The 18,464-nt window shown below is 42.1% G+C and overlaps 1 protein-coding gene across 1 annotated transcript; it reads right to left on the reverse strand.

Annotated features, from left to right (window-relative positions):
- Positions 1-240: 240 nt before the first annotated feature.
- METTL11B (methyltransferase like 11B) lies at positions 241-16,806 on the reverse strand. The gene is made up of 4 exons (XM_009587189.1): positions 16,563-16,806; positions 8,934-9,109; positions 3,133-3,382; positions 241-515 (listed from the first exon to the last, which is right to left on the reverse strand). Exons 1-4 carry the CDS (start codon positions 16,804-16,806, stop codon positions 241-243), a joined length of 945 nt encoding a protein of 314 aa, XP_009585484.1.
- Positions 16,807-18,464: the final 1,658 nt, after the last annotated feature.

The raw sequence follows: 18,464 nt of genomic DNA on the forward strand, positions 1-18,464 counted from the left end.
GAGCTGTTAGAAAGGCTTTTAAAAACGGAGAGAATGATGAAGTAGGCAGGATTTAGAAGCAGACTATTCCCTGGAGAAGCTGGCTCAATTGTAATTCTCTCCCGATTCTCCAGGAGTTGCTGCCCTAGAGTTGTAGTAGTAGCAGTGCAGTGCATGGTTAGGAGGATTCTAGTAGATGCTTTTCTCCTTCCCAGTCCTGCGGTTCATCCATAGTGCAGTCTCTGCAGTCTTACTATGCAATCAGGAATGGCCAGGGCCTTTCTGCATGGCCAACATCCAGACAGGGACACACTGCTCAGGGAATCCCTCCTGCCTCTCCTCTCGTAGGATGGTGAGTCCACTCATTTCAATGAGGCTGTGGAGGATGTTCAGGTCTCTGATCACACTACTATCCAGGCAATCCAGGATACAGCCCTCCCTGGCTACATTGTCCTTGAGAATGATAACACCATTATCCTTCAAGCCATTCTGGCACCGGATGAGAAACTCCAGGAGATCTTTATCTGTCAGATATCCTACAGATGAAAAGATGGAAAATAAGATCACTATTAACCATTCAAACAGACTCCCCCTGTACACATCAGAATGCTGCCTTGATCTGAGTCTCCATACCCTATCTATTGCAGGAGAAGTTCTAGTCCTGCCAGATTAAATTATGAAATCTTGGGCAAATCAACAAGAACAACAGTTACAAACTCAAATCAATATTTAGGATCCATATTAGTAGTAGCAACAGATGTGGACAGAAGTCAATGGGAATAGTGGAGAAAATACTGGGTGCTGAAGGGTTCTTTAATCTGGTGGTTAAAGTCATAATAAGAATCAGTGGCAGGAAGCTGGAGCCAAACAAATTCATATTGGAAATAAGTGACAACTGTTTAACAGTGTAAGTAATTACCCATTGGAAACTACCAACAGAAGTGGTGTTTACCACCTCTTGAAGTCCTCAAATCAAGCGTGGTTCAATTTCTCAAGATATGTTTTAATTGAAGACAAACTATTGGCTCAGTACAAGGGTAAAGGAATGAATATAACAGCTTGTGATATAGAGTAGGTCAAACTAGGTAATCTAACAGTCCCTTCTGTCTTTTAATGCTACAAATCTCTGTAACTTTGTGTAACACTACATACCCATCAAACGAGTTCTGGATCAAAGATCCAGTGAGGAATGCAAGGCCTTCCAAACTGCCAAATAAACTCTTCATATTCCCCCATACTGTTGTGATTTCTGCATATACCATATATGTTTAAAAATAGTACTTTTTTCAATATGTTATTGAGATTATGTTTCAAAGATCAATGCTTCTGTTATGTTGAGATCAGCAGTGCAGGGCTCAGAGAAGAGCAAAATGAGAACTCTCACATGTGAAACATCTAAAATGGATTAACAAGGACAGGTGGTCAGAAACTGAATGAAAAACTTGAAAAAAATAATCGTTTGTATTTTCTAGTCAAAATATTTAGTTTTCTTGATGGAAGATTTAAACTTTTATAAATGGAAGTTGTCATTTCAAAACCACATTTTGACATAGCATGTCAGGTTTCTTTAACTACCCCCCAAAAAAAAGAAAAAGAAAAAAGCCCCAAAGTCTAAAGCTGAATACTTTTCAAGTTGAAGGAAAATGGTAATTTCTCTATGAAATGTAAACTTGCATTTTTATTTTTTCATAACATAACAGCCTGGGCTCATATTTATGCATATATAAGATTGCATCAGCAAGATTCACTGAAGCTTTTGAACACCTAATTTGGAACTTAATGTTCTCTTAACTTAGCTTTTAGCCTAGTTTCCTAAGAAAATCAGATCTTCATGGTGTTGCTCTCTACCAAATAGTCCTCGCTCCACCAAAAAGCATTGAGCTTGTTGGCATATTTCAGCCAAATTCAAGATAGGGGTAGAAGTTTGATTAATACTTAAGATCACTACATATTTCATTGAAATTGATGGAGGAAGGAGATTCAGATCTGTGTCTATGCTAAAGAAAAGGCATATGCTCCCTTCGTTAGGAGCCACATAGCTGATCAGCACAGCCTCAGGCAAGTCTTAGCCAATCATGTTGCCTCGGATTTCCTCAAAAGATGAGGCAGAAGCTACATTTACTGCAATGACTGGTTATTCAAGAAAAGCAAAAATACAAAGGAAAATGATACCGTTCTGAAGCAATTTACTTGTACAGCTATAAAGACCTGTTCTAAGAAGCTCAGTTTCATTACTTTTTAAGACTATGTGTAGAGGACAAATAAGTGTTCCTGAATAAAACCATCTCCTGCGCTAATCTCTCTACTTTTATCTTTCTTTTTGCCTAGCAAGAAACTATCGCCAGGGTTTTGGAGAGAAGGAGTTGCTCAGGCCTCCTCCTGTGCTTTAGAATAATGACTTCTGCCAGCTGAAACTGCACCATGGACACTTAGGTTCACAGATTAGGAGAAAACCTCCTTTCTGGAAGGACAGTTAGGCACTGCAGCAGGTTTTCTAGAAAAAATTAAGAACTTTTTTTTTTTTGTTGAGGAACATAGCCCATATTATCTGATTGCCAGCCTGCTGCTCTTAATGCTGCACGGCATTCACTGGGGTGGCTGCAGGAGAAGCAGCATATATTTCTTATATGAGGGGGTACTGTGGGACATGGCTAAGTGAACCTGTTTGATAAGCATCAGTGCATGTATAAGACATGATCTGGTTTATAGGTACTGGTAATTTCACTATGGATTTTTTCAAATTATTTCCTGAAATACCCCCAAGTCTGGATAATGATCAGATTCAGAAATCCCAGCTCACAGGTGAGGCCAAACCCGTGTATCTGTCTGCAGTGCTGGCAACTAAGGAGGATTCCTGCTCAAGAAAACCCATATAGAAGGCGTACTCCTCAGCTGCACCTTAGCGTGCAGGCTACTCTCCAAGAACATGTGCCTTCCTCCAGTACGTGACCTGAAAAAAAAGAACTTGATTTGTACCCACTGTGCATGTGGCTGGGGAGAACTCTCAGAAGTCTCTTGTGAGATTTTAGGTAGCAGTCCCAAAGATTTGAGAACCTCCTTTTACAGGTGCACCATTCTTTTAACATAAACCTTAGCACAGGCTGTGTGAGAATTCTCTGAGATGCTGGGCTGGATAAATCATGCTGAACTAACCTGAAACCCACTGAATCCAGATGACATCATATCTTTGTGGGGCTGGAGTGAATTCCTGGAGGCTTTTGCAGTAATACATCTCTACTCTGTCCTCCTTGCCCTGCAGGTAGTTCGGGACCTCAGCCAGGAAATTCTCCATCATATCCACCAGTTCCACGCTCTTGAAAACTGGTAACAGGACATGCTTGCTGATACGACCTATCCCAGATCCGCAGTCCAGGGCGCGGGTGGTACCAGCTTTCCCCACTCCCTGTGGGATACAAGAAAATAATTTGAAATCTGAAAAATACCACCGAAAGATCATAGCAACTGTGTTACCCGCTATGGCCTTTAGTCCACCAAGCCTAGTGTCTTGTCTCCTTATTTGTGCAGGGCTGTTGCAAGATTGAGAAGAACCTGGGACAGTCTCAATACAGCTTTGGGTACCTATGTGTGAGCTGAGCTGGGCTGCTAAGTTCCCAGGCTGCTGTTGATGGGACTTCCTCGTTGCAGCCCTGTATTTATTGCTGTACAATAAGTTTTTGCTTGGTATAAGAAGAGACATAATCTTTTACAAGCTCCTAGCTTTCTCAGAAGATCCACTGGTCTTTGTAAAGTCCTTGTAACTTCATCTGTCAAATATTCATACCTCACAGCCAACTACGTGGCTAGATAAGCCTCATTCTGAGCCTTGTAAAGGCCTAACAAAAAAGTAAGCATACACCAAATACTACATGCAAGAAGTAACTTCTGCAGCACAGAACTCCCAAGGTGCCCATGGACATCTCTGCAGATACACAGCATCCTTGGGATCAGAGTGCAGTTTTCAAAACAAGCTGTGTTTGAATGAAGATCTTGGAGTTGTAGGTAACTTACGACAACTCAAAAAGTTTGGACTGGAGCATATACAAAATTTCTTTTTTAGGCATAGAGACAAGAAAGATGATTGAGTAGATTTTGCTTAACTGTTCTTTTTTTCTTCATAAACATCATCTCTGGACAGAGATCAGACATGAAAAAATGTGGCACAAAGGCTATGTCTATGAGAAAATAATGAGTCACTGTAAAAGGAGCTTTATAATGAAAGCTGTATTTCACCCCTAAAGCTTCCATTCTAGCTATAAAAAGGCTCTTAAGAGCCTGCTGCTCTTCTGTAAAACAGAAATTTTAAGTCTGTACATGCACTGACTGTGGGATTGGAGCTCCCCTGGCCAAAGTTATCTGTTAAACAAATATATTAAAAGCAAATGTAAACACCTTTCCCCTGTCCCCTGGAACTGAGAGTTGAAGTGAAAGCTATGGGCCAAAGTCCCTGCTGCAACTTCACTGCTCTTAAAGGAAGTAAGAGTCTTGCTCTTCCTGCTTATTGGGGGACCCCCTCGGTAATGACCAAGCATAAATCACGTAACTCACTGCTTTTTTGGCCTTGCTTCAGTGGGTAAGTCAGTAGATTATTAAGGTCAAATACCATCAATGACATGACTATGAATAGCCCAGCTGAGCATCTGGTTACATAGAGTAACTGTAGAAAGAGCACAAGGACCTCAAAGGCTCTCACCAATCTCCAAGGCTGCTGGTCCCGATTTGTATACCTAGGAAGATTAATCTCCCGATGTGTGCAAGAGTCCACAAGCCTTCAACCCTATTGGACTCTGGAGACTACCCTACCTGTTTGTAGTTAGCCAGAAAATGTGAGCCATTCTTCATTCACAGGCTGCACTTAGGAGCATGTGGCTTTTACTGAGGACCAGACTAAACTGTAACGAGGAGTTCATGAAACGAGAAGGAATTGTGTCTTGGATCTTTACAAGGTGGATTTCCATATTGTTTGCTGGCGGATATATACAGGCCTACACTGATGTGATTAAGTAAAAATCTTTTGAGAAAGCTGGTGAGAAAACCGTGATGATTTACCAAAACAACTAACAGAATTCGACAAAAAACCATATAACTTCTTTGACATTTGTGTTTCAGAGAACCTGTAGTCACAGTACTTCACTCGAAACAGGGAATTCATCTCCCATGATGCGTCACAGCAAGGACCTCTGATGACACATCTCCATTTGCCATCGAGAAGGCAAGGGAACAATCGTGGGAGATGAAGCTTGATCCCACACTTTGCTGAAAGGGAGAAAGAGCATCAGGCAGTCAGCTGAGAAGCCCTGTGAAGCACCACGGCTCCGTTTGTAATGAAAATGTTGACATAATTCCATGTTCAGCTAATATATTTTCCGTTTGGAAGTGCTCAGAGCTTTGACAGGGCATTAACATTTTCTTTGGAAGGCAATCATTTTCCCAAAAGCCTAATTGAGTTGAAAATCAGACTCCTTATTTAAAAAAGTAGTGTAAGTGAAAATTTTAAGCTAGAAAAGGCTTCAAAATTTAAGATTGACTGCTCGTCTGATTACCTGCTTCCCATTACTCAGAATCACTATCAATTAGGACACATACACACCCAAAAATTCTTCTGTAAAGCTAAATAGGGCACTCACAAATTTCCTTAGAGATAAAAGAGCTGTGGAATATGTTCCTGAAGCTACTTCAGGTCTTGGAAGGGCAAGAAGGCAGTGTAGATATGTAGGATAAAAAAGAAATCAGAGTTCAAGAAATAGATAAAAATCACAGTGGTTTTCTTTCTAAATAAAAAAAAAAAAAAAAAAATTCAGGTTTTCAACATCTCTTCCACCCCCCTGATCAAACAGGAGAAAAATCACTTTCGAGAAGCTTTTCATTCAGCAAGTAACCAATTAGGCAGGTGAACTGAGGGCAAGAAAGAGAGTAAGGGTTTAGGGCAGAAAGAGAGCTATAAAGTTAATATAATCCCCGTCCATATTATTTCACATACCTATAGCTCACAACTGTTCCTGAATTAATGGTTTCTTTGTTTTCTTTATTTCTTTTTTTACACATTACCTCCGGACACTGAAAACACAGTGTCTATGTGAACATCAAGGTTTTAACTGGCATTAATACATTGCCATAAATATGCAGTGCTATAGCTCTGCTGATAAACCTTCAAGTATGACTGTACCTAAGACAGCCTATAGCTTGTCTGTACAGCACTGTTGGCTCAAGTAATGTTGCTCTTGGTTTGAGTTCTGCCCACACACACATAAAACCTCTTAACCTGAGTACAGTGGCACTTTTAACTCAGTTTGACTCGCCTGGGAAGGAGACAGGCTAAAAAGTAAGTGAAGTCCTTAGTCCTTTCTGTAATTCCTTCCATGTGCCCAGGCAAGATAAATTCTCCAATGGTAAAGAAATCTGTAGCTCAGTTTACAGTGGTGCTAAGAATCATGCTAAGAAATGCCATACATGAAGGTATGCAACATCAGTCATGTAAGGGAAATGTCACTGTGTGGCATTTCCACACCAGCCAAACTAACTCAAGAGGGGTAATTTGAGTGGAACTGGGCAACTGGTTTTTTAAGGAGCACTAGTTTTGCCAGAAAATAAAATTTTGGAAGAATAAAACTCTCTGTGAAATTGATATTTCAAAGCTAGAGAATAGTTATAGCCAAAAAACATGGGAAAGAATGTTGAAAATGTCAAGATACTTCTTTTTCTCGACTTTCAAGGAAAAGAAAATAACTTGTCAACTTTTCATTTCTAAACAGCATTTTTCCTTTTGGAACTGACATATCTTGAAAACAAAGGGAAAAGTTTTTCAGGGTAAAACAGTAAAAAAAATTAAGTGAAATATGTTAAGTTGATCTCAAACTAATTTTCCTATTTTCTGGTTTTTTTAAACTTCTCTTTAAAAAAGAAAGTATAGTTTATATTAGGGTGAAGCAAATTGCTTTTTTTCTATCTTGATCACCTTATCGGAAAAAAAATTATCCACAGAGCCATAAACTTGGGAAGACATAACTCAAATTAGCTTTACAATAAAGTCACTACTACAGGAAGCCAGAAAATATCTGTAGCTCGAGTAGGATTCAAATTGCAGTAGTAAGAAAGGAAAATAAACCATAAGTAACATAACCAATTGATTGTATCTCAACAGAGGACAGGCTTTAACAAACTAAATCAGAACTAGCAAAACGTGCAGATTCCTTTCTGTTCCTTCTTTTTTTCTTGTTTGATCTTGGCCATTCAGAGTATCCTTTCTATCCCTGGCTAATAATAGGAGTAGGAACTCTGCTCTGGAGTATTTTGTATCTGTCATCACACCTGATGCATTGGGTATGATTTCTCTTTGGCATGTGAAACTCTGCTACCGACTGTACTTCTTTCCTTTTCGGGTCTTGGAGATGAGAAAGTGTAACAGTGTGATATAAACCTGCCGTTCAGGAAACTGAATCTATATGATGTCTAGGAAGCGTGAAATCTTTCCCTGAGTACATGCTTATGCACCACTTGAATGCCACAAATGTCCTTAAAACAAGATTTAAGTAAAATTTAAGGAATATGCCTTGAGCTGGCTCTAGGCTTATAAGTTGCATTTCATTTTTTCTGAAAATGCCATTTTACCATCAGGTTCAGCTGCTTTGCTGAACTTCCTTTGTATTTTCTCATTCTGTGTTTGTAGAAAGCCTGATACAGCGAAGCTTGGAAATATTGTGAAGCCTTTTTGCATTAGCATTAATACAAATGACTGTTAATAAAAAAAATGTAGCTGTTGACTTGTGTTTTGCTGGCTCACTGCCCCAAAAGCCTCCCTCTATCAGGTACAGCAAACTGCCGTCAGTTGCCCTTCACTGCTATACAGGATTTCTATCTGTTGTTAAGCCACGCTCATTTTCCATCCCAATCCATTTAAACTGTGCCCTTTTTTATACACAACATCTAATTAACCTATTGAGCTTTTTTCCCACAGTAGATCATTAAGACTAAAAAAAGGTCATCTGGCTATCCCAAATTTGTACATTTGGGCAGAAAATGAAAGATCTACGGTAGCATTACATAGAACTAGTAATTTTGTGAGCAGGAGAACTTATGAAATTTGGTTTCCTGTAGCTTTGTGGATTCTTTAGCATCTAATACTGTTGTTGAGCTAATTTAGTGGGCTCTTCCCCTGGGAAGAGGGAAGGGCAGTCAGAAAACCATCAGGCCACACTTTTAAAGATTTGCAGATTCCCAAAGACACGTTTAGGCATCAACAGGATTTTCAGAAAACTAAGTCCCAAAGTGATATTGCTATTGTAGGTGCTTTTAAAATCCCACTTGGCATCTCTTTGCACCTCTGCACAGGTCAAAGCAGACCTTTGAAGATGTTTACAGACCTTTAGAAATCTGCCTGCGAAGGTCCCTAGTGACACTGGAATGTTCAAGAAAAAAATATTTTTCCTAATGGGTAGCTTATTCTATATACTCTTAATGTTTGGGGAGGGGGGGCACACAGGGAGGGCTGGGTTTTGTTGCAGCATTCTCAGAAATATCTATAAATAGGCAAAACAGAAACTTGGCATTTAGTCTCAGCTACTTTCCCAAATGTACTGCAGGAATTTGCACAGACAAATCTCCCACTGAAGCCAGCAAGGATTTTATCATGAAAGGTCCCAGTCCTGCACTGAGAATTAATCTCCCACCCAAACACAGCTGTAAGAACTCCTTGCACAATCCTCTTTGAAGCTTTGAAGCATAAGAAAAGGATGCAAAACAGGTAAATAACGACATATGGCCAGGTAAAATGTGTACTCATGATGATGCATGACCTGGCAGAATACATTAGTAGACCCAATGACAGTCAGTTATGACCTGTGACTGCAGATCAAATATGACATATGGTGCCATTTAAAATATATGTGACCAGGTGCAGTGCATGTCATTTATGACACATCACCACTGTTTCTTGCAGAAGACAGGATTAAATGACTCACCCCAACAAATTTCCTGAGAAACTCCCTGGAGGATTCAATGTCTGTACTGGAGAGCTCAATGTAGTCTCCCATCATGCCCTCTTCTGTGGCTGGCACCTCCCGGTAGAAGTGTTTGGCCCTGGCGTAGAACTGCATCTCGCCATTGATAACTTGACTTGTCAAAGCGTAAAGTTTCACTGCAAGCAGATAAATCACTATTTTATTGTTAATGACAGATATTTCTGGTTTAATTTATTGCTCTGGAGGCACGATGGCCAAGATCTATAAACTTAAGTTGAGCCTTCAAATCACCAAACCTCTGTTTCTAAAGCAAAGGTGGAAGGAAAGGTGTTGGATTTAATCCTGCAAGACCTTGAAGAGACACAGCCCCCCTTAGGCAAATTCAGTGCCTCCCGGGCTCAGACATCGTTTTTGTCATCACACTATGTTTTCACATCAGTGAAAAATCATTTCAAGTTTGAAGTGAACATGCATGCCAAAGAGAGCAAGGGGTTTGATTTGCTCCCAGAAAAGCTCTGGGCGGCATTTATTGCTATGCAGGGTCATCATTTCTGCTATCACAAACCTAACTGTTCTGCAGATTTCCGTAGATGCTTTATAGCCATTGACAGCGGCGTGGAGAGTGCACCAAGAAGAGAGTGAATGAATGAGGCACTTGCTCTGGTTTATTTTTAGTGATACTGTACAGTCTGTGGCACTGCAAGTAAGCTGAACCAAAGAGCAGATGGTAGTCTTGGGCCTAAATGAGTATCTGGGGAAAGACAATTTAGAAAAGACAGTCCTAAATTTTCATCTGTCACAGATCAAGGAGCGAGATAATCAGTGGGTGATATACTGGAAAGTTCCTGTGAGCCAGAGGCTTGGATGTTTCTTTTCATTGCTTGGCTATTTTGCTGGTAATATACAGCAATCATAAGTTTGAAGCTGTTTTATTAAAACCTGTGAGCTTTTCTGGTTAAAGGGCTATTTTCCCGTATTCTTTAAAAAACTGAAGTCTATCCTCCGCACCCTGGGTTTTTCTATACTTGATGTGCATCAGCATATCAAAAGTAGTTATGTTTTGCAGTTCAAAAGTTTGGATTGAGGCAGGCCATAAATAGTTTGCTCGGAAACCAGTACCTCTTACTATCTCATGCACACATACAGGTGTGCAGGCAGTTTCCTGTGTGTACGACACACAGCTATTCCCAGCCAGACCTTCCAACAAAAACACAACTACAAGCCTGTCTGTGAAAGCTAAGCAGTAAGGAGGGATGGAGCCACACTGGGAACAAGTCTTTGTGAGCACCACCTTGCAGTGTGAGACCAGCTCTGCTGCAGATTCCCAGCGTGCTTGAGGAACTGGAAACGAGCCAGCAGCAAACATCTTTTGGGTTAATAACAATGGAAAGGGAGAGCTCCCTACCGGCTGCATACACAGAAGGACCAGGGAGCAGTGCTTTGTCGCTGCATCTTTAAACATCCACAGGAGCACTGCCAGTAGCTCTGGGAAGGGTCTGAACAGGCCATGCCTTGCTTACACCGGCTGGGGAACAGGAATTATGCCCTCCACGCAGAGGATGAGAGCTAGGCCAGAGGCCCTGAATATAAGCCTGGAATGTATTTATTGAGGGCAAGCAAGCTCAGCAGGGAATGATAAGTGTGTGCCTGCCCATCCTCAGCAGGAGAATGACATTTTGGAGGCAAATGAGGCGGGGACAAAGGAAGTAGGATGAGGAGTAATTACCACCAAGGACCACTCGGAACAGAATAGTGCTATTGGGTTACACATAAGCAGCATGCCCGGCATATCCTTCATCCAACAAAAGCAGCATTACCAGCCCCTCTTGTCATCACCTGCTTAAGTCAACTGCCGAACGGATACTATTAAAGCTTTAATCCATTACACATTTATGTTATGCCTGAGAAATTTATACCACAAGAAGCACTGAGCCCAGCAAGGGTCAAACCTGGGAGTTTTACACACTCCACCGATTATATTCACATACTCAGAAGAAACCATTTAGCTGAAGAAATTAATATGAAGGGGGCAGCAGCCAATCCCCAGCACAACTTGGCCAGGGTGGCTCCCAGAGCCTGGGAAAAAGACTCCATCAGTGGCTGTGATTCTACCAGTAAATGACTTCCATCTTCCCCTGGGAGTGGCACCATCTTGTTTTCTCTGTGTCTCTTTTTTCTCCATTTCAGATGCCAGCCTGTCTGGTGAACAGAACTGAATTCCTGCATGTTGGCTTTGCAAGATCTTCCATGTAAGAGCCCAGTGATGATTTCTAGGGCTTGTTTAATGGACCTATCAAGGGACAGTAATTTATCCCATTTTACTAGATTGAAGGGAAAGGCATTTACAGGCTGTCTGCCCACTAGGACAGGGTGTTGCAGGCAGCTGGCAGCATGAACAACAAATATTCAGAGTCCTTCCACTCAAAACATGAGCCTGACCTGAGGCAACACATGGGGATGATATGCTGTTCAGGAGATCAGATCTGTAGTGTGTGCTCTCAGATTTCTCACTCAGAACTAGTATCAGGCTTGCAGAATGCCTGCCGGGACTTGCATACATACACCAGCTGACTGCGGCTCCTCCCAGGCCAGCTGGGGCCCCGGAGTCCTGCCTTACGTGCTGGCATCCAAAACCAGCTCTGGGCTTAGCGTCCATAGGGTCTTCTCTATGCATCAAACTTTGCAAAGATCTTTTTATTCAACTCTCCCACTTGCAGGCATGCAAGGACAGAGGCTAATGTGAAAGGCTAATGTGGTACTGTACCCAAAATCTTCTCCTGCGGACCCACAGTCTCACTCATGCAACTCACTATAGAGTTGATTTCCACCTCTTGTTCCCTCAGTGTTACTCCTCCCTCTCATGAATTTGCAACACTGCCAACTCTTCCAATGCACAACCCAATTTTCCAGACACAGCCAATAAACCTCACCTCTGATCTGCCTCGCAGCTGTGCCTGGCACGCAGGCTCCAGCAGCAGGACCAGAGGCAGAGGGAGGTTTGCCAGCTTGCAGGAATCTACCCCAAAAGAGAAGTGCGAAGAGGCACACGTGTCCTTAGTGGCAGTTAGTGTTGCAGCTCTGCTCCAGCGCGCCTCCCCCTCATCACAGGACATGTCTAGCGAGAGGCATCTCCCTTTCCATGACCCATGTGGGACTATCTCGTGCATCAGGAAATGAAATACTTGTGAGGTCTGTTATAGATACACAGCCTGATTTCAATGAACTTTGTAAAGTAGGGCATAGGCAGGATAGGATGATGGAGGCTGCAAGTCTCTCAGACATTTTGAGTGGGGGCAGCTGGCTTTCACAGACAAGGTTTTCAGTGTTAAGGCAGGTAACTTGTAAGGTTTAAGATTAGAAATGTGTTTCTAGTAAAGTAAGAAGAAACTTTTTTCATGACACACTTGGTCTCTCAGGTGAATCTGCTGGCAAGTCCCCCAAGTGGAGATGCTTAAAACAAACCCACTGCAAAAGCAGGCTGAGAACAGCAACTAGCTCCTTAAAGGTCACTCCACAGTCATGAGACATTAATAATTTTCAGTCGCTGCAAAAACAGTCTGGATGCAGAGTGGTGATCTACAGCTGAATGCCAACCCCTAGACTAGACAGAGAGCATCTACCTAAGCCCTTCTGCCCTGCAAAGTCCAAAAGATTATCTCTAATATTTTCTTACAGATCAGTTCAAAACTTTGTTTCCCAGTGCATCTGACCTAAATCTTTAAAAAAATGGACCACTTAATACGTAAGACTGGGTGCAGTTCCAACCTGCAATAGACTATCTTACAGTTCTTGGTTGCAGGGTTTACTCAGCTAAATTTCCCTGGCAGAAGTAAATGTTGCAAGTAATTTTTTTGAAGTTTTTATTTGTGAACATTATTTTGTGGCTCCAACTGCTTTCTGCAAGATATTGAACTAATTCCAGTTTGGCTGAGTATTCCTTCTTAAATGCAACATCTGCTTTGTGCATCAGTTGAAAAATAGTTATCTGGGTGCAGGGTAGAATTCACCTCTCTACTGTGGTCCGAGAACCATTTAAATTCTGTTTTATAGAGGATGAACATCAGCCCACCCCCAAAGCAGATTTTACTTACAGACACGTGCCTCACACACGGGAATATTTGTCTCCATGGACCGATCATCTGAGTTTTCCACTGCAGGTCTCACCCCACTGGCACCAAGTCCCACAACCCATGTAAACACACGCATAATTTCCAGCATCTGAATAGCTCCATTAAAGTCCACTGGGCTTAAAGGCATTCACAAACATTTAAGTACATTGTTGGATCAGGGCCTAAAGTTACTCATGTCTTTTATTTATAAATGTTACCCTGGTCTGTAAAAGTGACATGTTTCTCTTAACAGGCTGTGATACCAGATATGCTCAGCTCATAGGTAAACATGCCTAAGTGCTCTACCACTGAACCTAGCAATGGAGTGGGGGGACTGTGGAGTTAGCATAGCTTGAAGCAAACTTTCTACCTTGCTGACCCTGGGCTGCACTGCAAGTTTCAATGTGAGGCTTGATTTCAGTGTCATTATTCATGCTTAGGGTTAAACACATGCTTAACTACCCTGCTAGGTCACAGTCTTAGTGTTGCTTTAGTTGTTTAATACTGTTTACACAGAGATATCTGGATCGAGTCTTAAAGCCGGAGAAGTTCAGTTCATTTTTGCTCAGTTCCTCTCTGAACTGACCTGGAAAATGTCATTCTGCAGAGATGTTCAGACCTGCCACATTCTGTCCTGTCCATCACAGAGGGCACTGGATCACAGAAAATGTAGGTTGGAAGGGACCTAAGGAGGTCTCTAGTCCAAACTTCCGCTGAAAGCAGGGACAGACATGAGGTCAGATGAGGTTCATCAGGACTTTATTCAGCTAGGTTTTGAAAGCCTCCAGTGATGGAGAATTGTACGACCTCACTGGGCAACCTGTTCCAATGCCTGACTGTCCTTACGGGGAAAGAGCTTTTCCTTATAGGCAGTCTGAACTTCTTTTGTTTCCATTTATGTCTTTTGTCCTCCTGCCTCACAGCACTGTGCAGAGCTCAGCTCCATCTTCTTCGTGATCTTTTTGTAAGTACTGGCAGGCTGATATTTGGTCTCCCTGCGGCTGCCTCTTCTGGCTGAACATGCCCCATTCCCTTAGTCTCTCCTCATAGGGCATGTGCTCCAGTTCTCTCACCATCTTGGAGGTCATCCAACTCACTCCATGTCATGTCCTGCATTAGGAGTTCAAGACTCCACACATATGGTCCAATGACTGCTGCATAAAAGGGGATAATCACTTCCCTCGATCAACTAGCTATGCTTTCGTTAATACAGCCCAGGATACTGTTGGCCACCTTTGCTGCCAGGACACACTGCTGGTTCATGTTCAGTTGCTGTCTACCAAAACCCTATCAGCAGGGCTGCTCCCCAGCCAGCCACTGCCCAGCCTGTGGTGTTGTTGCCAAAGGTTCTTCCTTTCCAGGTACAGGACTTGGCATTTGCCTTTGAATTTCAGTGAATTTGAATTTCACTAGGTTCCACTGTCTCTTCCCTCTAGCCTATTTAGGTGCCTCTGGATGGCAGTCCTGACCTAGAACTTGTGGACAAGTCCTGCCAGTTGGCTGCAATCTGTAAATGTGATGAGCAAGCAGTCCTTCACCTCCTCCAGGTTATTGATAAAGATGTTAAACAGGATAGGTCCCAGGACAGACCCTTGTGGTACTCCACTGACCTCGAGATCTGACCACAACTTTCTGAGCCCAATCACCCAACCACTTTTTACCCATCTGATTGTGCACCCATCCAGACCATGACATCCTACCATGGTGTGAAGTTTCTTGGATGTGTATTCACAGTGCATGGGATATCCCACAGTACCTGACCTTATGCACACTTTTACTTCATGATAATAACCATGGAGTAACAGACATACTGCATGTTCACATGAAGGCTGGACTCACAGTACCTTTTCCATGGAGTCAAACTAATTTGGATAGGCTGGCAATAAGCTTGTAAGCTCTTTAGTGAAGTTTTAACGATTCAGGTAATGAAAAGCCTGGCAGAGGGGATCTTTAGTCTGATAGGAACATTTTACAGAGCTTCTTGGCTGGGAATGGAAATTCAAATAAAATTCAAACAAGAAATAAAATATAGTTTTACAAGAGTGAAGCAATTAGGCCTGGAAACAGCTTAATGATGGACTGATGGATTCTCAGTCATTTGCAGCCCTTAAATCAAGGTATTTTTGTCTTCATAAATATATACTGTGACCCAGTCATAAGTTACAAGCACGATGCAGGAACGTTTACATGAAATTCTAAGCTAAATGTTCATAATGGTACCTTCTAGCCTTAAAATGATCTATTAGTACTTACACTAACAGTTAACACTGTAGGAAATCCTGCTCAGTTTCTAATATGTTGTGTTTATTTTCAAAACAAATGAAAGAATAACATTTTCATAGACTTCTTGAGATTCCATCGACCTATAATTGACTTTCCTTGCTTTCCATCTTTCCTTCCTTTCCATCGTTCACAGCTACCTACCACTAGGGATAGGAGTATTTATCTTCCACGGTTCATTTTAAATAGCTGCAGATATTGCTGCATTTGAAAAGCCACATCAAAATACTATGATAACATGAAAATGCTTTTTCTCTTTATAGGACTCATTAATTCTACCATCTTGAGCAGAGTTCTCACTCTGGGGTCTGTATAGTTTCACACAATCAGGTAAGGTAATCCACTCGCCTAAATGGATCATTCAATTAGGAAGGAGCCCTCAAGAATTCACTGTGAAGAGTAGTTTAACAGGTTGCATAGACACACCCTTTCCATCTTAAATTTCTACAGTTCTAACACTGAGTGGAGGCTGAATAATCTGCTTAAAAAGTAACATGCTAACATAATACAGACTCAAGTCAAATTTACTTTTTAGCTATATTGTCCTAGGGAAATTTTTTTTCTTATTCAGGGTCAAATTTTCATAAGAAATTAACATTCATTTTTTGCATTTAAAAAAAAAAGTCCTGGCATCCTGTACCAGAGGCTTTCACTGAAATTTGGCTATAAACAAACATTTTGGAAGCATTTTCCTCCCAGATAACAAATAGTAGGTTAGACAGCCTGCTGCAGAGATCGGGATTACAAAGACTCTTGAAAAAAAATTTTAAAATCATTACCTTTCAAGCACTTGTCCAAAACAATACAAATGACAAGGCTAAGGACACACTGAATGACAACAAAACAGGTATCAGGCAACAGAAAGTAAAGCCTGTCAGCCCTGCTAGTTTTGCATTTGTCCTTCCAAGTTCCAAACAGGTCAATGCATGTTTTACTTAAACAGTGACAAAAAAAGGAACCATCAGCCAGAAACCAAACTTGCTTTCACTCCTGTGGTCTTTTCCTTGCCTCCCCCAGCAATCTGTGGAGTATTTAGGTAAAACAACAGAGTACTGAATTAGAGGGAGCTGAGAGACAGAGTACCGAATGGTTTAGCTAGCACTCTAGTCTCTCTAGCCAGGCTTCTCAAAACTACTAGTTATTGTCATTAATGTGTCTGCACTCTACCATTTAACATGATACGTCTTTCCGGAGCACGGTCACACACGCACACAGACACTCCTGCCCACCAGCTACTCACCCAGGGGAAGCTTTTCCAGCAGATAAAGGTAACTCTGAAAAAAGTCATTTCGGATCGCCTTATGCAAGACGAAGGACATACTGTGCCGACAGAGTTCTTCATCTGTCTTGTGCCAGCGTGACTTAAAGGCCAAATGTGCTGCTTTATACGCCATGATGAAGAGGTTTTTTGCAAGGGTGGACAGTTGCTCTGGCTGGTGCTCTCTGGAGGACCTGTCCTTCCGAAGAGGCAGAGGCAGCGTCATTTAAATTGTGGCAATGTGCTGTCATTCTATATCGGGGTGTGTGTCTAGAGCAGTGCAGAGGGCGGAGGCGGGCGAGAGAGGAGTGAGAAATGCTGGCTGTTGGCACTGGCTCAGAGTAATCTCTGGAGTGTCGCCCTCTGAAACGAGCAGGTGCTGGAAAGTGATAAAAAACTCAACCAGGAAATTGCTTAGCCAGGGTAAAAGTATATCTACTCCAAGAAAGAGTGGCTTTAATTCAATTACACTTTTCCTAATCTATTCAGCCCTCACTTCAAAGGTACTAAGATATTATCCAGGATCGCCCATCTCCCTCTTTTCTATCTCACAGGGTGATTTTGTTTCTCTGTCCCTCCTTCGCTATTTGTTTTTCAGTCCGGGGCACTCAAGAGGAAGGCCAGGAGACAGAACATGGACATGCCTCTACACAAACTGTGTGTCCTAATAAACTGTGATTACAGCAAGCAAAGAGAAAGCAACACATTTAACTTCATGCTTTGTCACTGTGTACGGCAGGGCAAGCCACTCTCTATGCACTACCATCTGCCCGAGTTCATTTAATCTGTTTAAATGGTACAGACTATCTCATCAGCAGAGGCTAGCTGGAAGAAATTGCTGTCTGGGAACACAGGAATGGTAAAGCCAGGGAAGGGTAAGTGCTTTCTGCTTTAGCTAACAATACACAGAAGAACAAAAAGAGATAAACTGCCCATTAACAAGCTTAGACAAATCCATTGGCTGGAAAAGAGAAGGAGGTTCAGGCCACTACAGCATGCAAAATTCTAGAAGAAGAGGAGTAGGATGAGAAGCTGAAGTGCTTCTAGGATGGAGAATGCTAAGCTGCTGAAGGGGGCTGTATATCATAAGTATGTCCTATGCCAGAGGAGGATCAGGCCCTCAAGGGACGAGGCGAGAAAGATAGTGCTCCAAAACCTTGTTTGCCCCTTGGTAGTTCAAGGCACTCGGTGTGACACAGCTTCAAGCCTCCTGAGTTGCAAAGGTACTGGCAAGGGGATGGGGGCTTTGTAGTGACTGCACTGACCTCCACACATTGTGCCCATGAGGGTTTCCCTTTTCAAGCTGTTTATTCCAGCTGTCTGCAGCGTAAGCACACTATAACGCAGCAACACATGATCAGAAAGTTGGATGTTTTCAATACAAAAGGGCTGCCATATGTCCTGAGCAGTACTGCAACTCCCGACAAACATCTGATCAAGCTTCTGAGAGCAGAACAAAGACGACCTAGCCTCCACCAAGGAAAATCACTAGTAATTCGGCTACAAATGATGCTAAGCAGCATTTAGCAACGCATCAATTAAAGCATATTTTCCAACATGACCCGCTTCCTTGGAGCAGTCAATCTCTGTATGTCTGCTTTGACATTACTTATTAAAAGTATTTAGGGGCAAAATCATCCCTAGGTATAACTGCCTTTCTTGTTTCCCCAGCTACTATCCTGTACTACTCATTCTCACTTAACTGCATTGACATGCTGCTCCCCCAGCTGTTCCAGTCTACATGATCGTGCAAATGTGTTGGTGAACAGATCAGTGAATAAATCTTATTCAGATTTATTCACTTAATGGTACCTTCCCATTACCAATTACCCCAGCACATTGCCACAATTAGCAATTACCCTTCCCTGGCTTTACCATTCCTGT

The sequence above is a fragment of the Fulmarus glacialis genome, unplaced genomic scaffold, assembly GCF_000690835.1.
Source record: "Fulmarus glacialis isolate BGI_N327 unplaced genomic scaffold, ASM69083v1 scaffold24710, whole genome shotgun sequence".
NCBI lineage: Eukaryota > Metazoa > Chordata > Aves > Procellariiformes > Procellariidae > Fulmarus > Fulmarus glacialis.